At 39.6% G+C, this 25,220-nt stretch overlaps 2 protein-coding genes across 2 annotated transcripts; both read left to right on the top strand.

Annotated features, from left to right (window-relative positions):
- The first annotated feature begins 3,964 nt into the window (after nt 1-3,964).
- LOC115580049 (aspartate aminotransferase, mitochondrial) lies at nt 3,965-13,916 on the top strand. The gene is made up of 10 exons (XM_030413883.1): nt 3,965-4,121; nt 8,201-8,357; nt 8,865-8,993; nt 9,081-9,140; nt 9,226-9,387; nt 9,837-9,941; nt 10,269-10,419; nt 11,599-11,764; nt 11,929-12,079; nt 12,579-13,916. Exons 1-10 carry the CDS (start codon nt 4,039-4,041, stop codon nt 12,699-12,701), a joined length of 1,287 nt encoding a protein of 428 aa, XP_030269743.1. The 5' UTR covers nt 3,965-4,038; the 3' UTR covers nt 12,702-13,916.
- Nucleotides 13,917-14,968: 1,052 nt separating this feature from the next.
- On the top strand, nt 14,969-24,955 carry slc38a7 (solute carrier family 38 member 7). Its single transcript, XM_030413884.1, has 12 exons — nt 14,969-15,089; nt 16,459-16,930; nt 18,133-18,186; nt 19,698-19,842; nt 20,401-20,542; nt 20,637-20,735; nt 20,904-20,961; nt 21,063-21,177; nt 21,463-21,610; nt 21,912-22,111; nt 22,206-22,257; nt 22,945-24,955. The coding sequence occupies exons 2-12, from the start codon at nt 16,676-16,678 to the stop codon at nt 23,045-23,047; spliced, it is 1,371 nt and encodes a 456-aa protein (XP_030269744.1). The 5' UTR covers nt 14,969-15,089; nt 16,459-16,675; the 3' UTR covers nt 23,048-24,955.
- Nucleotides 24,956-25,220: the final 265 nt, after the last annotated feature.

Below are 25,220 nucleotides of genomic sequence, written 5' to 3' on the forward strand. Positions count from 1 at the left end.
CATCTTTTTCTCAGAGGTCTTTTGGACATGTAGCATTAAGAAAAACGGGCGTAAATAATACAATTAATGATGGATGAATTCCATTTGGCTTCAGGGTCCTGCTATCATGCAGGCTGGTTCAGTGTCACACTGGCAGTGGTTTACATGGACCCTTGAATACAGAGCTATTGTCTATATTATTATAATAACAGCTGTGTCTTTTCTGCTATGAAAAGTCAGAAGTGTGTGCTAATCCAGAGAAGAGCTCTAATCAGCAAACTGTGAAAACACCTGTGTGGGTGGGTGCGCAGGGCCTTTAAAGTCACAATATTAATTCTCAGATCACTGCCAAGAGAGACTTTCATGTTTAATATTTGACTGTACTTATCGTGAAAAGCATGATTTATGAGGCATTCACTTGAGCTCAAACTTTGCCCTAATTTCTTAACACACACACACACACACACACGCACTAGATGTTCTCTCACTCATAAAATATAGGCACATATACGTCAAATACTGGAGGCTGAGCCAAAGAAGCTCATCATGCCATTGTTTTATTCATTCGTCTTCGCACAGAGGGGGCTGAGCGCATTGCAGCTCGACATACACGAAGCATACGGAGGCACACACAGTGAAAATTCACTGGCACCGTCTCACATTAACTCATCATCACAGCCGCCTGCAGTCGCACAACCTATTAACCTATTACCTCACAGGAAGCGCAAAGGTGTGAGAATATTGTGTGTTTGACGATGGGGGAGTGCACACACATGCACATGGATACACTCACATATTCACTCCTCAGTGGGTATCAGAGAAGCCCGTTCAACTCCAAGCTGAGCTGTGAGGCGTCACTCAGCATTACAGTCAGTAACTCTTCACTCTTATCACTTTTTCCATTATTAATTCCTGCTGCTCTTTCCTTTTAATGCTTCTGCTCTGTTTGCTCCTCAACCTCCTGCTGCTCGTCGTCACTCGTTGCTGTCATCAGTTTCTTCCTAAAAAAGATGTTCAAGGACAAATGTGGATTGATTTCTACGGAAGAGGATTAGGGCCACATGTGAATTTTTTTTTAGTTCTGACTTTAAAGTCAGAATTCTGAGATTAAAGTCAGAATTCTGATTTTTTTCTCAGAATTCTGAGATTAAAGTCAGAACTAAAAATTTTTTTACATGTGCAAACTTCTGACTTTATTCTCAGAATTCTGAGAAAAAAAGTCAGAATTCTGACTGTAATCTCAGAATTCTGACTTTTTTCTCAGAATTCTGACTTTAAAGTCAGAACTAAAAAAAAAATTCACATGTGGCCCTAATCCTCTTCCGTAGATTTCAGTATAATAATACAAAGTATAATATTAAAGACACAAAAATCAAAACACGGCATGTTTCCTGGCATGCCACTGAATAAACAGTGGAAACTGTATTGTATTTTGCCTCATCTCTGTTTCACCTGGTTGCTGAACATCTCTGACTCCATGGCTTTTTTAAAAAATCCATATCTCCTTAACACACAGGCAGTCCCGCATGCAGGCCAAGTGGATGTCCCGCTCTGTCACTGTGTTGAGGTGCCAGGGGGAGTTGTCTGTCTGGTTGCAGGAAAAAGAATTGTGTCATGGACTTCCAGGCATAGTTGTGTGATCTTCTTCCAGGTCTCCGTTCCCTCTGTTGTTCTCATAAACTTGTATGATGTCATCTTCATTTAATGCAGCACTTTTGCAGAAACATCCCTGTGTTTATTTGAGGGATATGAAACCACTGGAAAAATAACAGAGTTTTCTGAAGGTTGGAACAATTTTCTATCGAATATGTTCACTAATGATTCAATGATCTTTAAACTACAACACAAGAAGCAGTGAGCGCTGGTGAGCTTTGTGGAGTGAAATGTAGAGAAGGTCTCCATCTGGTGGGACGTTGGAGACACCAGCCATCAGGGAAAAGGGAAAAGTGAAAAGTAAATCAGTAATGAATGCTATATTTATAAAAGAAAAAGAAAAAAAATGTTTCTGCAATGTGTAATTTATCATTTAATGTTCCATGTCTTGTTACATGGCCACAGATGGTTAAAGACTACTGCTGGATAAACATGAATGGAGGTACCGCAATAGCAGCTGCAGCTCCAGAGATGAAGCGGTGTCCGTTGTGTGACACTGCCCTCAATAGGACAAATGAAGTAACTGTATAATGCTACTGCCAGGGAATGGCATCATTTCTGCCATCAAGTATCAGATAAAAAAAATGATGTTTGCTGGTCTGTGTTGTCTCCTATATCATATCGCATTCTGGAAAATAAATCAGCAAACCATATGTATGTGGATAAAAGACCATGTTTGTTATGCCAAAAAATGAATATAAAGTGTCAACATGTTACAGTCTTACTTTGATGAATCCAGTACACATGTCTCATTGTGACCCAGCACATCCATCCATCACATTAGAGATGTGGCCACATCAGTCTGTTATCGGTAACTCAGTATTTATGTTACTGAGGTCCATGGCTTTGACCTGCAAATCTTGATCTGACAATGACTCCTCCATCAGAGACCCTTCCTCTCAGAAAATGATGACTACCGGTTTCAATTATTAACATTCACTGCTAATACAAATGTATCATCCATTGCCTATATTGGGTGTTTTTTTTTTCATGCATTCTGGTACATTTTAACAGGTGGCTTGATACTTTTTTCTGGATATACTAGCACAAGAAAAAGCAAAGGCTCATTCTGCCGTATCATTTTCACATGCTCAGACTCCTTACATTGGAAGCAATCACCGAAATGAGTTTTAGTCAGGCCACCTGTGCCTAGTTGGGCAGAGGGTGGAGCCCTGAGTTAGTCGGTGGGATTATTACTTATTTAACCTGTAAGGCATTGAATGACTCAGTATTCCCTCACCGGGTTTATGTGTTTGTTTTGTACATGTATGTTATCCTTGGTTACATTCCCTGTGATGTTCCTGATGGTCGTGCTAGAGCAAAACATCTAAAGTTCAAAACTTTGAATATTTATAATAAATCAGTTGTTTTGAATCATCAGCACACAGCAATGGAGGTCACGGCTGCAGACAGGTTGATAAATGAAAGTGAAAATAAATCATCTTTTCAATACCCAAAGTTAAATAGTAATCTCTGCGCTCTTGCCCCACTGGTCAACGGCTCCAGATCAGAGCAGAATCCGTTGAGAGCCATCAGGGTGTTTGTTCCTCCATAAGGTCAGGATCTGCACCTGATCCTCACACAGTCACACTAGTAGTCTGCACACACATCTGACATGCTCGTAGTTAACACACCAGCTTATTTTCACTTCTTTTTTTGAGTAGGGATCCATTCACTGCATGCTCTTTCGAGACATCTACTAACAGGACAATGACAAACATGTATGTTCTTTTGCAACATGAATTTAATATTTGCATGTGAGATTTAAGTTGGCAGTGATGAATGACTAATGTAGAATTAGTAGTAGAATTATTTTTAAAGTCATATAGGCTATGGGACATACTTTTCATTCCAATATGTAATTTTTACTCTACTCTTTTTTTATTCTACATTCATTTGTACACATTCATTTATGGGGAATAAAATGTCTTTATTTCATTTTTTTTTTCTCTGTATTTCTCGATTTTGTACTCAAACATGGACATATGTGATGATGTTTTAGGTCTTTTTATGTCTTTTTTCTTATTCTAAATATACACGACATCTTAGTGGAGTCTTTTCGTGGATGGAAGGAAGGTACATTCATTTAAATGCTGTTCAGAAGTAAAAAATCAATGTACTTGTTTTCTAACTAACCTTGAAAAATTATAGGGGTTAAATATTGTACTTTTTACTCAATTGCTCGTACATGTAAATAAAGTATGGATGTATGTACGTGTGGTGTTCCTCTCACACCCTTTTGAGAATTAACAGTCAGATTGTAACGTCAGCTCTGCCTCACCCACGCTGCGCATCACTGTACGCTGCGTGACGTCAGCGCGTACTCGGTGCGTAGCGTCGTGGTCGTGCCTGCCCTTCACATCCTTCCACATCCTACCAGGCTCTACTCCCAAGCGCAGTCCGACGATGGCCCTGCTCAAGTCAAACAAGGTGATCTCCTGTCTGGGGAACATTTCCCCGGCCCTGGGAGTTCTGTCCAGCCGGAACAGGTAAACAGCGATAAAACAGTCAAAGCTAACAGAGAAAGAGACGTTTTGATACAGTTGCCATGGCGTTCCTTACATTAGTTTAAGCTAGCTTGACCTGTAGACAATCTGGTATTTTAAGGTTATCGTCAACAGTTAATGCCAGTTGTCATGTTCATGTAGAAATGTCACTGCTCTGTTATTACTTTAGCCACACCAGCTCGCTATCTTATCATAGACAGGGGTCAAATGGTTTCAATAGGCCCCGGTGTGCTGTGTGGAGTTAGCTCCTCTGGCGAGAGCGCAGCTAATAATCTCATGTCGGTTAGCTAGTTAAGGTTACAGGCTGCAGGTTTATGACTCGATAACCTCCCAGCGTAACACCTGTTGGGCTAGACATCGTGTCAGAGTTGCACTTAACTGACCTCAGAGGTTTGCTTGCCATCAGTGAAGCTCGTTAAGTTACTGATGAAAGTCACGTTGGTGTGTCAGCAGCACAAGTTCCGATGGAGCAGTCGCTGGTGTGTGGGTGAAAATAGCAGCCCAGCTAACGGTAGGTTTGTTTCGTATTAAATCATTGCTTATTAAAATATTTTGTCTAAGGTGGCTGCAAGTTAGCTTCATTTCATATTGAGCGGCAACTTTCTGAAGGATTTACAGATCGCGATGGCCTCAACTGTCAAATCCCACGCACCGTTTGAGCTAAGCGACTTGTCGTAGTTGGTGAAATCGTGTGAGCTGATTGGCTGTCGTGTTCCGCTTTTGCTCGCCGATTGGCTAAATTGCAATGGTGAAGCTGAGATAGGAACCGATGTCCTTTCAGGGTGTTCTTGGAGGGCAAACTAGGTTACATCCGTTACTGCGCTTTTATTGTGTTAAAATATCTCAAATGTAAGTTTTTATAAATGTAGACGTTTTGCTCGGGCGTTTTCCCACATATCTTCATATCTTTATTCAGCCCCTGCATCTTTCTCAGCAGGTGTAAACGAGGTTTCGCTTAGCTAGCTGGTGCTATCATATTCCTGTCTGTGTGGGTGTGTTTCTGTGTTTCTGCTTTTGTCTCATCTTGTCGTCTCGTGTTCCAGCACATTGGTCTGGTTTCAGAGACTGAATAAATCACATTAGGGGTTTTCCACTACCTACAACCAGGTTAGATGCTAGTGTCAAGATTATTGCAGAAGGTTCATCCATTTTAACCCCAGCAGTCCTGCCCCGCAGCTTGCCTAGAAGGCCTTTATTGATCACAGATAACTGCCAGTCACCGATGTTTGTGTTTCTATAAATGCTGAAGGTCAGCTGTTCAAAGGTTGTGTGTACATAAGACCATTTGAACCTAAACTCCCCTTACTGTATGTAGCATTTAAATCCTCCGAGTGATTCACAACTATACAGTACCACAAAGTAAAATAATTGCAGCCTCTTGTGTTTGCAATTTGCACAGACAGCTGATATTTTGTTCCCGTATGTATATCCAAACACACAGTGTATACATTCATGCATGCACAACTCAAAATTAGTAAGGGATATTAGGAAATTTTTGTGATTTTGGTCCCAAAAAATAATGCAACAAATTTCAATTGATTTCTATCGCATATTAGGGCTGTCACTTTTTATTTGAAATTCGAATGTTCGTTCGAAAGTGGGAGGAAAAGTCCATGACACAGCCCTATCGCATACCAATGCACATGCATATATGCTCACATATCCCTAACTATTTTTGAGTAGTGTACATGCATGCAATCTTTGTAAAATGCCCTCTCAGTTAGCTGTTTACTGTTTTTCCCCTGCATTTGTACAATGAATATAAGGACATTTTATCTAATCGTAAACTTCAAAACTATATAGCATAGCTCTGATAACAGCATTTACAATACACTTGTAAATTATACTACATCCTCATAAATACAATGGAAGATATACTTATCTGACGCTGTATTAACATTATAATCGTCAGAACGGTTGACATTGTATTTTATTGTATTGTACTGTGTTGCTTCCATTGTGTTGTCTACTGCTTGTAGTATCGGGATCAATAGCTGTTTGTATCAAGCTAAACAACTGAAAGACTGGACAAAGCACATACAGGACATGCTTTTAAAAATTCCACACTGCTTAAGTGTTAACACTAGTTAATAAAGCACTGTGATCCTTTTTGAATTATTAGCAGGATATTGGAGACCCTTGCCCTTTTGCGAAGTGTTCAGTACTAAATTTAGCTGCAAAGTTTAGAGGGTTTATAAAGTGGAAGAAACCTGAGACAATATGCGCAGTGGCGCAGTAAAGGTTACATCAAGCAGCAACCCTCATTTATCAAGCAGATATATGTGTCTTACATGTTCGTATTGTGTTTGTAATGTATTTGATTGACATCCCAAGTACAAAAGTTTACAGTTGCAAGATGATTTTTATATTTGTAGCAAGCAATGCATTATGATATTGTAGCCAAATATCCAGTAACAAAGCAACCAATAAAGCATTGTTTTCATTGGCCTTTAACAAACAAATGGTTTAGAGATACAGATTAGTTTCTAATTTTCATTTTTTTAAATTTTTTCTGTCTGTACCTTGTAATAATGCCGTCATTAATTGATATAGATCTCCATTTTAAGATGAAGTTGTATTCTGAGAAAAAGATGAAATGTAAAACAGTGTATGCTTTATTTAATGATTGAAGGGATAAGCATTGTGTTTGTATTTGCTTTGTGAGTGTGATAAAACCATTGAGGTGCCTTCAGTAGATTTCACATGATGCCATTTTATTTTTTGATGCAGTACGCTCACCATTCACTGATGACTCAGCTAGTGTGATTCTAAGTTGTGGATATTTTTCTCTGATCCATTCCCTTTTCACTTAACAGTATATCAATATGCACTAATCTATCTATCTATCTATCTATCTATCTCTATCTCTATCTCTATCTCTATCTATCTATCTATCTATCTATCTATCTATCTATCTATCTATCTATATATCTATCTATCTATCTATATATCTATCTATATATATATCTATATATATATATATATATATATATATATATATATATATATATATCTAGACACTTGTTTCTTTAGCCTCAAAGAAAAGTATTTTAAAATGATTCATCTTTGTTAAAATGGGAGCGTCCAGAATTACTTTCTAGAGTGACTGACTGACTTAACTCTAGTGCATGTTGTAGATCACCAGTCTAAACTGGATCTAATACGTTCACACTGTCATGTGCATAACAACTGTAGAGTGCATCAGGCTGAGGTCAAGAGGTCAGAGTGCATGACCTTGTGAATTTGATATGCAGCTTACTTTTACTGTCTTAAATTCTGTTCTACTTGAGTCTTCATAGCCTTCTTAAAACACTTTTTTCGCATTTACTTGATATTGCCTTTGTGAATGGTAATGAATAATACAATCCATTGGTCCTTCAGTTCTGAATATTGTAGCAGAGAGCAGCATGCAAAACACAGTAAGTTTAAAACTGTTCAAATATAAGTGTGACATGATTTAACACTGTCCTTGAACTAGAAAAATATGAAAGTCTTCAGCATGCAAGCAAATGATTAATGAATAATTAGGAGAAATTGACAAGTTAAAGGACTGACAAATGAAAGTTTTGAGAAAGTATGGCAAAAGTAAACTTGGCAAAAATAGTGAACATGAACATTTCTCACTATTTTATTGGTTGATAATGGTGAGAAAAGTGACTCGATAAACAAGCTGAAACCGTTTACTTTAGGCCCAGATTACCTCTTGTTCTTGGACTTTGGACCGCAATGGATTATAATGTTTGTTTCATGAAACGTGTGCCCACTGAGCATGTGTCGTTCATGAGTCTCTACATCAGTGTGGTATCCTCAGGTCACATGAGGAGTTAATCTCAAGCATTAGGTCCACGACGTGTTACAGGAACACGGGTAATTAGCGTGACCAGTGTCACATAAGGCCAAGAAAACTTTAGAAAGCGGCGCATTTCATCACCTTGTAAAGACACATTAGTGTTTCTGTTTCGAAGGGAAAATAGCTGTTTTTTTTAAGCACACACATGAACTCCTGACTTTGTTCAGTTTTTCCGTCTCATCTTCATCACCTGATTTTGATTTTGTTGCAGCTCATGGTGGGGTGGAGTGCAGATGGGTCCCCCCGATCCCATCCTGGGGGTGAGCGAAGCCTTTAAGAAGGACTCCAACCCTAAGAAGATGAACCTGGGAGTGGGAGCCTACAGGGATGACCAGGGCAAGCCCTTTGTGCTCAGCTGTGTCCGCAAGGTACAGCTGTCACCAAGCCATGCATGGAATCCACAATGTCTCTCTCATGTCACATGATATCCCACATGCAATTCAGGGTTCAGGGAGATGAACAATTGTATTATAGAGTCTACATTTATTTTGCTCAAGCAGAAACATAGTAATGCACTATTAGACTGTGACATTTTTTTAGCAAGTATTTCAAAAAATGGAATAGCCTCTTAGAGTTGGACGGTTTACAGGTTCACTGGGTGTTTGAGGGGTTAAAAATGTGGTGCGGGTCAGGGTCTTTCTCATTGGTGCATTCTTGCCTTGTCATTCTGAGCTCAGCATCTGTAGCCCCAAGAAACATCAGGAACACACATGTTAATAATTAGGAGAATTTCTGCTTTATCACCGTGACAAAGTGTGTATGCATTTGATTTTGCCAAGATGTGTAAGCTAAATAATAGATGTTTTATGTACATAACAGGAAATAATACTATGTGTTGTGTTTTATCCTTTTTGATTTTCAAACCTTCCTTCTAGGCAGAGGCTATCATTTCAGCCAAGCAGCTGGATAAGGAGTACCTAGGCATTGGTGGTTTGGCAGAGTTCACCAAGTGTTGTGCCCAGCTCGCTCTTGGCAATGATAATGAGGTCTTGAAGAGTGGCAGGGTAAGTTAACTCCTACAGACTAAATCAAATTCAAATCAATTGATAGTTTAAGTCCAAGTCAGTACCGCAGTCCTCTTCTCCCAACAGAGCATCACTGTCCAGACCATCTCAGGAACTGGTTCTCTGCGCATCGGGGGCAACTTTTTGGTGAGGTTCTCTTGTGACGGTCATTTCAGACAAACCAACGTTTATGTCCGGCTGGTCATCTCACCAGGTCTTTCCTTTATCACAGTCTCGTTTCCATGCGGGTCCTCGTGATGTGTACCTGCCCAAACCGTCCTGGGGAAACCACACGCCCATCTTCAGAGATGCCGGCATGCAGCTCAAAGCTTACAGATACTACGACCCCTCCACCTGTGGCTTTGACTTCAAAGGAGCTCTCGACGACATCTCTGTAAGACATTAAGTCAAATATTGTAATGGCTCCAGTTTGACACCTTTTCATGTGTTCTGATTTAAAAACAAACACAGAGTATTCTATGTTTTCTTGTGAAGTTAGTTACTTAGTTTAATTAGGAATTGAGTTGTTTACCTTTTTAAGTTTGGGCAAAGAGGGATTTCAACAGAGCCACTCAGTCTGTGTTTATGTTTTCACGTGTATTCACCTGTATTTTTACTTGTGTTTACGTGACTGCCACCAGGGTGAACTTTATGTTTTTGCCCCCATTTTTGTTTATAACCAGGATATTACGTAGTGACTTGGTTGACAGAAGACTGTTTTATTGTGTAGCAAATAATTGGTTATGTAACCAGTTGTATGTCTAACAAGAGAGTCAAACAAGAAAGTCTGTACTACACATGGTATTATAAGGTGATTAACCAAACCCTTTTCTTATGTTGCAGAAAATCCCAGAGCAGAGTGTGATCATGCTGCATGCTTGCGCCCACAACCCCACTGGTGTGGACCCCAGGCCTGAGCAGTGGAAGGAGATTTCTGATCTTGTGAAGGTCAGTACAGGTCATCTCAGTAAAGGCCTGGGAAAGTAATATATATATATATATATATATATATATATATATATATATATATATATATATATATATATATATATATATTTATATATATTTATATATATATATATATTTATATATATATAAAAAAAAATGTCTGCACATTTTCTTTTACCTTCAAATCAGAAGGTCTGTGACAGTTCAAAAGCCGCAAGTGATAAGCACAGTACTTTATCAAGCTGTTATCACTTGAAAAATTACCAACCTCTTGTCTCTGTCTGTGTCTCTCTTCTGTGTTCTCCCTCTTTTGTTTGCACCTCATAGAAAAGGAACCTGCTCGTGTTCTTCGACATGGCCTACCAGGGCTTCGCCAGCGGTGACATCGACCGTGACGCCTGGGCTGTGCGCTACTTCATTGAGCAGGGCCACAACATCCTGCTGTCCCAGTCCTTCGCTAAGAACATGGGTCTCTATGGTCAGTCAGAATTTTACATGAGCTTAATGAAATACTAATGAAAGATCACATATGTACAGACATGAGATGAAAACTCTGAGCTGCATGTTAGTTTTATTACAGCTGGACAGGGTCTGTCCATTTCAGCATTTGGTTATTTTAGATAATATAAGAATGACCAAACTGCAGAATCTGTTGAAATGAGAGATGCTTTAAAATTACTAGAAACATATATGCTATACTGTACATACCATAAAGCTAGGGATACATTTATGGAAGACAGCATGAATGCATGCATTCCTTTATAGTGACTGGGTGAACTGTATCTTGTGTTTTATCACCACCTAGTGGTAAAAACTAGGTGTTCACACATGATTTATTCCATTGATTGAGAGACTTGAATGACTAAATAAAATTGTACTATTATCCGAGAAAAAATAAGTTATTGTCAGCTCTACCTCTGCTACTTAGTTATGTTGTGTTAACTCAGAATATGCCTATAAAGCAGTCATCTAGATACTCTTTATTGAGGAGTATGTGGTAGTGTTCAGAGTGGTTTTGTTCTTCACCAAAACAATGTTTTACAAAGTGAATGCAGTGATCTATTAAGCTGCAGTGACTTATCCTTTCAGCAGTTAGTTGTCAACTATTAAATAAACTATGTTGATAATTAATTGGTTTAAGTAATTTAATTTTTTTTAGTCAAAATGTGAATATTTTCTGGCTTATTTCCTCGCCTGTGACAAAAAACAAAATATCTTTGTGTTGCGACAACACAAGACATTTGAGAAGGTATTCGGGGGCTTTGGGAGGTTTTCTACAATTTTCTGACAATTTATCGATTACTCAAGAAAATAATTGACAGATTAATCATCAATGAAGCAGCCCTAGTGATTTCTAGTCTTCTTAAAACATGTTTCGGATGAGATCTCATTCAAATTAAAAGTTTATGAGAATGTAAATCTCACTGATGGAAGCAATAAAATAACTGTTAAATTTTTGAAGACTTTACTGTCTGTTTTGGCTTCCTATTTAGTGATTGTCAAGTGCAACCCCTCATACCTAATTCCTTAGTTAAGTTCCTTAACACACTTCACTAGTCGCAAATTTACAGTTTTCCTTTTTCACACACATTGAGTTGGTCAGACTCGCTGTAGACCACAATGTTTAACACTGAACGTGGATTTTTAATATTCACAGGTGAGCGTGTTGGAGGCTTCACTGTGGTGTGCGGCGATGTAGACGAGGCAAAGAGGGTAGAGTCTCAACTTAAGATCCTGATCAGGCCCATTTACTCCAACCCACCAATGAATGGCGCCAGAATTGCATCAACCATTCTCAGCACACCAGATCTGCGCTCACTGTGGTATGTGCTGATTGATGCATACACACACACACACACATTACCTGAACCCCAATGTGTGGTTTGGATTTTTGCAAAAGCACTTTCAAGTGTCCATCTTTCATTTGCACCAAACTGTTCCAAAATCCATTTCTTGATCTGTTTGACCCTGCTGTCATTGATCCCAGGCTGGAGGAGGTCCACGGTATGGCTAACCGCATCATTAAGATGAGAGAACAGCTGGTTGCCGGTCTGCAGAAGGAGGGCTCCACTCACAACTGGCAGCATGTCATCGACCAGATCGGGATGTTCTGCTTCACAGGCCTCAAACCTGATCAGGTACACACACATTCTGGCCTTTGATAGTTGATATTATAGAATGAGAAATATGTTTACCATTGAAATTTAGCAAATGTTCAATTCTTTAATAAAACCTACTGTATTAAATGTTACCATAGAACAATGGCTTATTCTCAGAGAAACTCACCCATTGATCGTGCATGATTACAATTCTTTGTATTTGTAATGTGTAATGATTATAGACCTACAGCAAGCCTCCCGAGTAAAATCAGCTGAAAATCATCTTGGCCTTAAACAGCTGTTGTGATGGTTTCCTTCCAATATGATCCCACTACTTATTACAGAAAATAATCATCTTGCCATTTTTTTTTATTTTTTTTTTATGCGAAGGTCACATGTCTAGATAGATTTGTCCATGCTTTCATCTTCAGTTGATTCAACTATTGTAACTTGTGGCAGACGGCTGCAGCAGATTTTGGATGGCTGCCAAGTTACAACAAAATGTAATTGTGTGTGTGTTCATTTATCTGTCCCGCAGGTTGAGCGCCTGACAAAGGAGTTCTCAGTGTACATGACCAAGGATGGCAGAATTTCCATGGCAGGCGTGACCTCCGGGAACGTGGGCTACCTGGCACATGGGATCCATGCGGTCACCAAGTAGACTGGATGCTGCAAGGAGAGCTACGAAAATCAAAGCAGCAGTGTTTAAGAGGAGCTTAATGCGTCACTAATTCGCTGTCTCCTCCATTCCACCATTTAGGAAAGAGCTCAATATTTAGTTAGACATTTTCTTGATTGGATTTCAAGTTCAACTTGGAACATTTGCTGCTGTTAAACCGTTTAGTTTCTGGTTACCTTTTCTTAAACATTTCACTCAGCAGGCTCCCCTGCCAAATTGTAAAAGGCATGTTTGCTCCCACCACAGACAGATCATCTTTGCTTATTTATTATTTGGAACCAGCTGTCGGTTGTGCATTAGTGTCCTTCTAAATGTCTGCTGTTTTATCTGCTGTGAGCTCATTCACTCAAAACATCAAGGAACCAACATCGGGGTAATATTAGCCTGTGCATTAGTGTTACGATCATGTTGAAGTCTCTGTTGCATTTGAAAGCCTGTCAAAAATGTGAGTTCTGTTATGTTTTTTTTCCTTAATTTTTATGGAGGAGTCGTAGCACTTTATAAGGTGTAAGGCACTGTTTGAGGTTCAATATTTAGCTGGCGCTCTTTATTTCTCAATCAAGTAATCGGTTAACTATCAGGCAGATCTCTGGTTTTTCATCTGAATTTATCAGTCATCCAGTAATTTCCTCATTATTTCTGTTGGGAATCTCCCTCAGTACATTTCCAACAGGATTCTTGAATGATTTCTGGTGGCAGCGCAGCCGTCTCTCCGTCAGTCCCTTTTAATCCCAGATACAAAGAAGCACATAAGCCAAAAAAGGGTTAAACTCAGTACAGAGAACCAATCAATTTTGAAGGAATTACACAGATAGGAATGTTTATTCATATAGCACCACAGCCCCAAACTGAATGTCCCATTTCTTACTTTCTCTTCATAATAGAGTCCTTGTATTTCATCCAGATATCTCTGTGTTGATAATAAAGATGAGTGGGGCACCTCATTTGGGTGAACACTGGACAGTTCATGAAGAAATATGCACATGCTACTCATTTACTCAGACATCATGGATCAGTGAATGAATCTGTTCGTCAGTGAGACCGTTGGATACACAGGGCATTTTAAAAATGTGGGGTTTGCCCCCAGTCTGGTAATACTTCTGAAACTTCTGGCATGTCGCCTCCACATTTTGCATTCTGTCAAAAAACAATGGAACCGTGATCATCATTGAACAAACAATAAATGGCTATAGAGTATTATGTGTTCTAATGTGTGTTGTTTCTCTAGATTTCCCCCCTCTTGTAATCAGTTACATTGACCATTTTACTTACAGTTTATGCAACTTACCAAGTTGATATACCTACTTCAGGTCTACAGATGTCATAATGCGTGTTTTATTTTAAAAAACTTACTGTATCATGAGTCATTTACCAGAGTGATGTCACAGTGAGACTGGATCTAAAGCGTAGCTGGATTAAAGGGTAAATTCCAAAAAATTACAATTGCATTATCTACTCTTCCCCATGCCGAAGGAGTCTTGAGAAGTTTCTTCAACTACAAAACATTTCTGGAGCTTCACAGTGAAACAGCCTTTTTCTAAACAACTGAAGTAGATGGAGTCTTTTTAAAGATGAAATCTTTAATGTAGCAGCTAAACTAAAAGTGTTAACACACACCCTATCTGAAGTGGGTGCATGAGCTGAATAAAGATTTTTCAAATCAATTTGGGATTTTAGTGCTTTTGGGCGCCAGTCGAGCAAGCGCCAGTCGTTTTTCTGATATTTTTTATAAGAAGTCCCCATCTGCTTAATTTGTTTAGGAGATTGCTGCAACACTGCTTTCCCTTGAAGCTCCAGAAATGTTAAGTCGTGTCTGTCACAGAGCCTCTCTGCAGGACATAACAGGCCTGGAAGATGAGATGATAATGCAGAACTGATTTAAAAGCCATAATCACTTCAGTTAATCTTCTGCTTTATTAGTAGCAACATTTCCAAAGGAAATTGTCGTCCATCAAAGCACCACAATCTTATGTGACACAGCTGGCCAGATTTCCCAGTTGATAACCTGGCTTTAATCTCCAATGCACTGATAAAAAAAAATGTAGTTTATCAGCCATTGAACTAATTGTATCTGTTGAAGGCTAAAACCCCACATTAGATTTCTCATCTAATTTCCAAACGATTATCCTTGTGCTAAATACGTTTTCTTTATATAAATATTCAGGTTTGGCCTGTTTAAGGAGGAGAATGAGGCTAGGATGAGTCGTTTAACTGCAGATAACTACAATACCCACAATTCCAAGCAAGCGGAAGCCGCAGCTTGCCAGTCACGTGACGCGGCGTCAAACGCTCCTCTGCTTTGTGCTGGCTGCCAAAACACAGACTGGTCAGTCATTACCTGCCTGCAGTGGAGGCGGCTCAACACTGAAGGTACTGCTCCTTATTATCAGCATTTTACACTCTACACACCACTTAACAGCGACGACACAACAGCGAATATAAATTATGAATATGAATGAATATGTGGACTGTCTGGTGAATAACGATCTCGCTTGTATTTTGTGTTTGGCTAGGTGTAACGTTTGCTAGCTAGCTATTGTAGGACACAGAGCAACAAAGGTGTTGACTGCGTTGACAAAAGTTATTGTTGTGATAATGAAAGGAAAAGAAAAGCAATACTCTAATCATATTACAAGGTGAAGTGTTTAACCAGTGTTTAATGTTGGCAGCTCAAGGTGTGTCTGTGTTGAATAAGATAGCAGTACATTGAATTGAGGTCAGCTGGACATCATCAGCACCTTCTCTAATGTCCTGTAACCCTTGTTTTACTCCTTACTAAACCATCTCCTACTTGTGTTTAGTCCAACAAACATACACTACTCAAAATTGGTTAGGGATAGTGGGATATTTCAGTGTTTAACTTGATTGTTTATTCTGTGACATATCTGATTTTTTATTCTGTGTTTAGTAAATATTGGTCCCCAAAAATAATACAACACATTTCAATTGACTTTTATTACACATCTATGCACGTGCATATACACACCCATATCCCAAAACCCCCCTTGCTAGTTTTGAGTTGTGTATACATATCGGTATTAAAGTCAGCCTGTGTTGACGGGGAAATACTTGTGCCGTTTGACTTGAGACTCTTCACTGGTCCCTGTTGTGCATTAACTAGCTTGTTAAAGCAAATTGAACAGTCTAACTATAAAGCGAGCATAGTCTCGCCTAGGGGAAGGTTTGCACTCTTCACACAGTGAAATGTGTAATGTACAGCTTCAGGTCACCCCCATGCTTCTAGCTATGTACATTGTGGTGTTTTTGTCAGTTAAACAAAAGTAAGGAACAGGTTCATCTGAACTTTGAGTGGTCAAAAACTCCACAAGGAACCTTTTAATACATTCACTAAGATTATGTGAAACGGCAGTATGCAAGTTTCATGTCACGCAAAAGGAGCCTGATGTTGCACACTGGACAATGGAAGTGGGCTCTGGCATGGAAAATGTTATAATGAGAGGTGTAATAGAGAAGTAACACACACCAAGACTTGAAAGCAAAAAAGCTGGCCTTATATGCAAATTTTAAATTGGAATGACTTTTTCACCTTCAAGCCTTCATTGAGATCAACAAGGCCTGACTAACCTGCCTCGACTTTTCACATTCAATCCAAACAAACCTAACAAATGACTACTTTATATTGATTTACAGTGTGTGTTGGTTTGATACCGGCATTGTAATTGATCAGTTTTTAATTTACCCAAGAAGTGTCTCTAAATGCAATGATATTTCATTACAGATCACGAAACAGCTCCACCATCACGCAGATACGGCTGGTGATAACCTTGAGAAACATCAGCTGCCACCTGACTGTTGCGGAAACTCAGACACTGGACATAAACTGCTACTACTGCTTCTACCTCTGATCAACGTCTCTCCAGTTGGATCCAGAGTGTTGGAGACTGATCTTCTTAAGTGTGTAAAGCTTGGCAGGCCAAGCTACAGCCTCTTGACTCATGGCAATTAACACTGATGTGGAGGACTGGGGTGGAGTTGGGAGTAATGACTCTGGAGAAAGAGCGTGGCTCTTGCAGAGCCCCAGTGTGGATTCTGACCGGCTTCTTGAGACGGACAGGAGGAGGAATGGGGGTGTGTCGTCATTCGGAGCTGTCTTCATTGTAGTGAATGCAGCACTGGGAGCAGGCCTACTCAATTTCCCTGCAGCCTTCAATATGGCCGGAGGAGTTACTGCAGGAGTGATGCTTCAAATGGTGAGGAGATCCCAGTAATGACTCGGCACTGTCTCTACCTTCTACAGGCCCTTTGTCCACTGCATGAGGCACATGTTCGGTCTATAAACTCTTGCTGTAATCTGATAACTTGTCCTGCAACCCATAATTCCATTCATTATTTAGTGTGTAAAATGTCAGTCCAATGACAAATATTAATTAGACATTATTAGAGGCCAACAGAGGATATTTTAACTTTGGTATATTTCAGAACACTGAAGTTTGCAGCCCTGAAAATGCTGCAGTGTAATTGTCCACTTAAAGTGCTTGATGTTTTTGCCACTGATTGACCCATGATGTAACATGTCTGGCAACATTTGGGAGAGGATCCCCACAGGGAAAAAAACTTTTTATTCAAGAGTAGATTTCACCCTTGTTGTTCTCACCGAGGCCACAAGACTCCATTTGCAGAAGCAGTAATTGCATGCCATGAAACACACCAGTTATTCTATCAACTCTTCCAACTATCTCCAACTCCGGTTTGGTTTAAATAAATCCTGAATTTACTGTAATGGATGTGAAAATAGATTTGGATGTGGTTTTAGATGCTGTTCATGCATCTAACATAGTGGATTAAGGGTTCATTTCAACTAAATGAGAGTTGTTTATTGTTGGACCACTGGAAAGACAAATCAGGATGGTTATAATGAGTATTATTTAAGTTTTTTTGTCAAGTGTAAATGACGTGTGTTTTACAATGATAAAATTACTGTTTTTGAAAATGGAGTCTGTTGGGTTTTTATGATCAAACCAAAAAAATGACTTTATTCCTAATGAAAACATTTATCCTCGAAGGAATCATAACCACTTTGAACGACAATCTGAGCCTGTCAGTGGCTAAAACTAGCCTTTCAAGTGGATGGACTTCGATAGCGCACAGGTATTACGTTGTAGCCAGCACATTGAGCCAATGGCCACCAACATATAATGAGAGAGAAGCAAATATTTTTGGGTTTAAGAAAAGCCGAAAGGAAAAGACATGGTGCTTTGCTTACAGTTTTCTGAGCTTAATTGTTTGATTATTTGTGCTTGACTCTAACGTACGTGCAAGCAAAATCAGGGCTTGAGCTCATAACTGCTGACGGCCTAAGCGTATTTTCTGTTTCCGTCTTTGGACCAACACAAAACTGCATATAAACAATATTAACTGGAACTATAATGTGCTGCTTCCTGTTTCGTTTCAGTTCATGTTGATCTTCATAATCAGTGGACTGGTGATCCTGGGCTACTGCTCCAAGGTTTGTGTCTCTTCAGGACGGTCATATTCTTTATTTCCATCTCTTACCGTTCCACTTGTTTCTCTTTCAGCATGTTCAGTAGCCTTTTAAATCAGACTACTATTTTTTAACATGAGCATGAGTTTCCTTTAGTAGTGGTGAAATAACTGGAGCCGCCTTGTGCAATAACTTGGTTCCGTGGTTGTATTCCTGATTAAATGTAGTACATTGCAACAGAGCTCAGACTTTCACTTCCTGATAGCTCAGACTTTTGCTTAATAATTAAAACGTAAAGGAGAAAGAGTCTATCCAGGTTTAAGTCATTTGTATACATTAATTTTACTTTACAGATGATATTTGTTCTGACCCAGAAACATCTGAAGAGAACTGCATCAATCAGTCGTATTCACCTACAGGATGAACTTTGTGTTAAAGCATGAAGTTCCATGAGAGCCACTGACTTCATGAGTATGATGACTCAACAGCCCTTAAATGTTACTTGATTCCAGTCAGCAGTGAGGCTCCTGCTGCTGGTTTTCTGGTGGAATAGAGAGTAATATCTGAGATCAGTGTGTTTAAACCTGCTGGAAATATCAGATGGAAGAAAGTCAATCATAATAAAACGTATACACCAGTATATTTCATATTTCTGTGTGGGTGGCAACTTATCTAATACCTTGTTTGGACTCCACGCTGTGCTGTGTCAAATCTTGAATCACATGAGCTGTCTCAGCAGAAGGTTATTTTTTGTTGGTTTTAACAACTGTCAGCAAAAAAACGCAGAATGAAACCACTGTGGGCACATGGTTGACAAAAATGGGAAGCTGACGGTTAGGGGACTGTTCCTGGATCAGTCAATTTCTAGGTTTTTTTTTAATCTTTGTCAGAATTTTTAGCAGTAATGATGGTGTTCTGTTGTTGCAGGGGAAGGTTTTCTTGGTATCATTTCGAGCCTTGTTAACAGATCTACATTGTATAAAAGCCACAGGTTATGTCAAACATTATCTGCTCAGCCGATGCATCCCCTCAAGGCCTCAGCTTATCTTAATGTATGTTAATGCACCATCTCACAACACATCCATCATTTCAAGCTGGTCAAAGAAACTGGACAATTACTTTGATTTACTCCCAACAGTTACAGGTGTTACAAGTCACAGGTGTGTGCATACTAGGGCCGACTAGACGATTAAACGTTGCTACCCTCGCAATACAGCCACAGGTCAGATTTAAACGCTGGGCCTCTGCGGCGAGGTCACAGCCTCTGTACATTGGGCACATGCTGTACCAACTGAGCTACCATTGTGCTCCCTTAGACAGTATTCTGTGTGCTTAATTTCTGTTAGACTAATTGAGTAGTCATCTGTTTCTCTGTACTTGTTTGGAAAATCACTACTGTTTATATACATATTATAAAATGAATATCAATGATCTTCGTGACATATTCTGTAAACAGCTATACGAATATACCAGTTCCCTTTCCTGTTGAATCGCTGTCCTCTAACTATCTCTAATTATGTGTTTGGTTTCTTTAGGTCAGCAATGAGAGCACGTATCAGGAGGTTGTTCGAGCCACTTGTGGAAAAGTCACCGGTGTCCTGTGTGAAGTAGCCATCGCTATCTACACATTTGGGACCTGCATTGCTTTCTTCATTGTCATAGGAGACCAGCTGGATCGCTGTAAGTATATAAAGTCAGTACAGCCTCCCTGTGTCTGTCTCCTGACAGCCGTTAAAATGCCATTTCCCAGAGCTTAGTTTTGTAAAAAAAGTCCTTACTTAGTGTTCTCTCACCTACGTTCACATGGACTTTGTCGTTATTGTGCTACATTTTAGTGATCTGTGTGTTTAAACAGAGGAAGATGTCTGGAAGCTGTAGTAGGGTCGATAACATTTTTTAAAAGGCAGTGCCATCATTGACGAGGGTAAAGGGCATCAAGGATGACTCCACTCAGCTTTTTCACTCAATAAACGTGTCACTCATGTGACCCACTCGTGCTGAGACGCTGACAGTGTAGAATTCCTACTTCCAGGAAACAGACTGTGACCCTCCACCTCTGTCAGTCTTTTGAAATAAATGGCGAGGTTGTGACTTTAATTATCTACTTTGCTCAATCTCTTCCATGTGTACAGCCGTCTGCAGTTAATTTCCACGATGGCAATCCTCACTCTATACATCTTACTGTCCCTTATCTGTGCTTCTCAAAGTTTATATCTTCATTCCTGTGTTTTGTTTCAGTGATAGATGCGATAGCTCATAGACCAGAGGGTGCAGAAAGCTACTGGTACACTGACCGCAAGTTCACCATCGTTGTTACTGCAGTCCTGATCATTCTCCCTCTTTCCATCCCCAAAGAGATTGGCTTCCAGAAGTATGCCAGGTACAAATACTCGGGTTATTTTCTCACAGAGGATTAAAACAACATTAACCTTGTACAATCATCATGTCTGAGTTCTTGTTCTTGGTCATTGCAGTACACTGAGTGTGATGGGAACCTGGTATGTTACCATCGTGGTCATTATAAAGTACATTTGGCCCGATAAAGACATGACTCCAGGCTATGTTCCCCCCAGGTGAGCTCTGCTGCACACACTTCATGAACACTGCTCTTTAATGCGTGCAGCTAAGCTTTTTAACAACTTTTGATGATTCATTTTAGCCTTGTCCACCCACTCATTCAAGCAGAAGCATCCACGTCATCATGCTTTGCTTGAGTTGCTAAATCGTTGTGTTTGTTGCAGTTCTGCTTCCTGGACCGCAGTTTTCAATGCAATGCCCACCATATGCTTTGGTTTCCAGGTATCTCTTCATTTGGTATCATTTGATATGGCCTCCTTTTAAACGCTTTAATATTGATTAACTTTTATCGTCTGATCCTCTTCCTCCTGATTTTTCTGCAGTGCCACGTCAGCTGTGTGCCAGTGTTCGACAGCATGAGCAAGAAGGAGATCAAACCTTGGGGAGTCGTTGTCACTCTCAGCATGATAATCTGTCTCTTCGTTTACACAGGAACAGGTATTATCAGCACTCCTTACTCACTGTAACCTGTCAATGAGTCTTGCATATATTGGATTTTAATTACATTGAGGAAACTGCTTGTTAAGACGTGTTTGATTTCGATAACATTACCCAGACACAAAACATCTGTGCAGGCTGCAAATCAGTTGTCGTTCCTAAAATTCATCATATAATGGGTCTTAATGTTTCAGTTCAAATTGCGCTGATAGCAGAAGTCCGCTATTTTATGGTGCTGCCACAAGTAAGATCGTTCGTGTTTTGCTGTGTTTTGTGTTTGATCAGGAGTCTGTGGCTTCCTGACGTTCGGCTCGAATGTCAGTCAGGATGTGTTGATGTCATACCCTCCCAATGATATTGCAGTCGCCATCGCAAGAGCTTTCATTGTCATCTGTGTCATCACGTCATACCCTATTTTACACTTCTGTGGCAGGTAATAGACACTTCTGGTATCCATGTTCAGCATACTGTTTCTCAGTCAACCAGTATCTATGATTTACCTCATGCACAAATGAGCACACAAACCCTCCCTTTCACACAAACAAGCAGCTCGGTCTCACTCACGCAGCAAAAAAGCTGCTATTGCACAGACCGATTGTTTTCATAGCATTTGCGTTGTGCAACGCACTCTTGCACAGCCCAAGGGATTTTAGTGACAGCCTTGTATTACTTTCCACATATAATTTCCTTTCCATTTCATCACTGCTCTCTGCTGTAATCTCGCGTTCTTCCAGGGCGGTCATCGAAGGACTTTGGCTGCGTTTCCAAGGCGAGCAGGTGGAGGTGTGTGTCCGTCGTGAGCAGAGGAGGAGGATCCTGCAGACGCTGGTGTGGTTTGTTGTCACCCTCGTCCTCGCCCTCTTCATCCCCGATATTGGTCGGGTGATCTCACTGATCGGAGGATTGGCAGCCTGCTTCATCTTTGTATTCCCAGGTAACACTTCACTCCTTCTTAGCAAGATTGTGGATTTCTGTGCAATTCTAATATCCTACTGTAACGTCTGTCTGATGTCTCTTTAACTTAACAGGTTTGTGTTTGATGCAAGCCAAGTTGTCAGAGACAGAAGACCGATCTGCAGGGTGAGATGCAGCTTATTCTCAAAACCCTTTCAGCTTCTCGGGAACTTTTCAAGAAACAATTACATTATAATGTTTGTCTCCTTGCATCTGTAACAAGAGCTGGTGCTGCACTGTATTGACCCTTTGCTAATGTTCCCTCAGGATGGGTGAAACGGAGGATAACTTTCTTCAAAGGAAATATTAATGTATAACTTAAAGATGCATTATCACACCTTGACCATTAGGGTGCAGAGAATCTTCACAATAAGCTCCTTCCCTGTACTGTGGTTTAACAATTGACTTTTGGATATTCTCCCTGTCTGTTGTTTAATGATGAGCAGGTAGATGTACAGTGTACCTAGACAAAACAAGACTACAGCTGCAACCGTTAGTCCATATAATTGATTGCAAAACTTTTAATAGTAACTTTTTAAGCGAAAATCCAAACAGTTTCTGGCTCCAGTTTCACCAGTGTAAGGATTTGCACCAATCCGGTTTTTTGTCACTCAATACTGATTATTCATGGGTTTTGATAGATTGATAAAAGAATCAGCAGATAAATCGATGATGAAAACCGCAAATTTCCAGAGTTTGGTGTTGTCTATCATTCTGCTGCTTTCACATTAGAAACTTTTCAGTTTCAAGTGTCAACATAAAAAGTGTTTAATGCAGATGGGATGATGCTCTTCGTTGGTCTCTGTTTCACAGCTGGCATGGATTGGTGATCTTGGGTGCCGTCATGGTTACGATTGGAGCCTTCATCTTCGGCCTCACCACGACCAACTCCATCTATCAAGACGTCGTCAGCTAAAAGGAACAGTTTCTATCGTGGACAGCAGACTCCTTGTTAGAGACAGAGGGAGGGGTGCTTGGCTGTGTGCTGCTACTTGAACTGCTGGATAAGATGAAGCATCTCATGACACTCATTTTAAACCTCTCTGGCATGTCACATCCCTGCTCCATGTTGAGTTAGAGCTCCACAGGTCTTTACTCCATCAGGTAGTCATCAGAGAAAACGCCAAGTAACTCCGGACACTTTGCCTTTTATTTGATGTAAAGTTTAAATTGCATGTTCTTATGATTTTTAACTTGCAGTGGAACCAGTTTTTGACGGTTTAGCCGTCCCACAGGGCGCAGAATGACTTCCCTGTATGGACGACACACTGTCCTGTTTACAAGAGCTGAAGGACTTTGTACAGAAAGGTCTTACAATCAAATTGATTTTAATGATGAAATTGTACCAATTTCTGTATTTTAACTTGCATGTTAAATGTTTCTTATTGAAAATGACATGAAGTGGTTTCCAGGTCCAGACTTTAAGTTGACGCTGCTGTTGGTCAACATTAAATCTAAACAGACAGGTTTGCATCAATGTTTTATCTGTAGGGCTGGGCAGTTAAAGTCTTGTTGGTTTAATTTCAGTCAGTACCTCTTAATGAGTTGGAAAACATTTTTTTCAGCTATTCTGGCAAAGCAAAATAATTACATTTTAACACTTATAATACCTAACTTAAATAATTGGAGTTATTTATTTTCTATATTTTCGTACACATTTGATAAAATTAAGAGAAGTACGATGATGATGATTCTGTTATTGACTTTAAGGCCGAGTCATTTTCATTCAGATCTGGTCACAAAGCTATGCTCACGTGAGCCTGCAGGCCTTTTCAAAAGTCTAAACCAGGATGTTCGAGGTGAGCAGCGCCTCCACATTCAGGATATGAAAACTCTAAGAGTGTCAGTTCCTCTCAGAGTGGGTTTAAAATGAGACAGTCTTTGAATGTATGCAAAACATGGATGTAACCTACACAGACTTCAGTTTGCACATAATTTACAGGAAACACTTGCTCTGGGTGCATAGACCAGGGACAACATGTCAAACTGAGGATATGTCTACTTGAATCAGAAAGCACCACTGTAGATGTTTCTAGTTTTGTTGTTAAACCTAAGACCAAAGTGTGAGCTTTTGTTCTTTTTAATTTTAACAATATTCATTCTACTGAACACTAATTAAAATGTTCATAATCACAATTATTGAAATCATTAAATTGTATTGCAATTACATTAATATTCAAGCGCTTACAATGACAGTTCAAGACTAAACAGTGAATTAAATCCCTGCTTTGGTTTATTTAATCACTATATCACTACTAATCTTGGGGACATTATGAGTTATGAAGTGAGATTCAATACTTGACAACCTTTTTTTTTTATTGTCAATTGTATTATAACCAAAAAGTGTTTTATTTGTGGACATGAGGGACAGAATGTAAAAGGGATTGCATTAGTAAATTTAGAGGAAGTGAAGAAGCTATAGTCAAAACAGTCCTGCCGTCTGACCTGTACAAAGAATCCATTGTTGGAATACAAAGACTTTGTAGTCTAATAGCTTAAGGTTTGTTGTTGAACCATTTGTGTCAAATCTCTTCTTTTTTTTTAACCTTTTGGTGCTGCAGACAACTGTTTGTCTAGTCATGAGTGAATGTTGGTTGCAAATATGATTTCTGTCTTAAGATGTACATTTTCTTTCAAGATAATCAGAGATCATGTGACCCTGTCTTCTCTCACAGACAGCTGATTTGCAAATATGAAGTTCATGGAAAGTTTTAACAGCTTTATCTGTGATGTTCCAATAAATAATATACGATCAAAGCTTGTGAATAAATCGGACAATCTGTATGATACTGGCAGTTGTTTTAATAAAAGACGTGAAGCTGCAGTTTTGATCAAGGCAGTGTTCAACTTTCATGCAATTGTCAATAAAAATCAATGACACCAAAATTCAGCTTTACATCAGTGCTACAGAAAATTGCTTAATTGATCATTTAAAGTGCAGTTGAGTATCAGGACAAGGACAATTTCTGTTTTGCCCTTTCTCCTCAGCACATTAGATATGAAATAAGACTGGAGTTCAAAGTGTTAACTTCTAAGCAGGGTTTTCACTTGTAGTGATGGACTTGTACCCTTTTGTACACGCGTAGCTC

Source organism: Sparus aurata, chromosome 4 (genome assembly GCF_900880675.1).
Source record: "Sparus aurata chromosome 4, fSpaAur1.1, whole genome shotgun sequence".
NCBI lineage: Eukaryota > Metazoa > Chordata > Actinopteri > Spariformes > Sparidae > Sparus > Sparus aurata.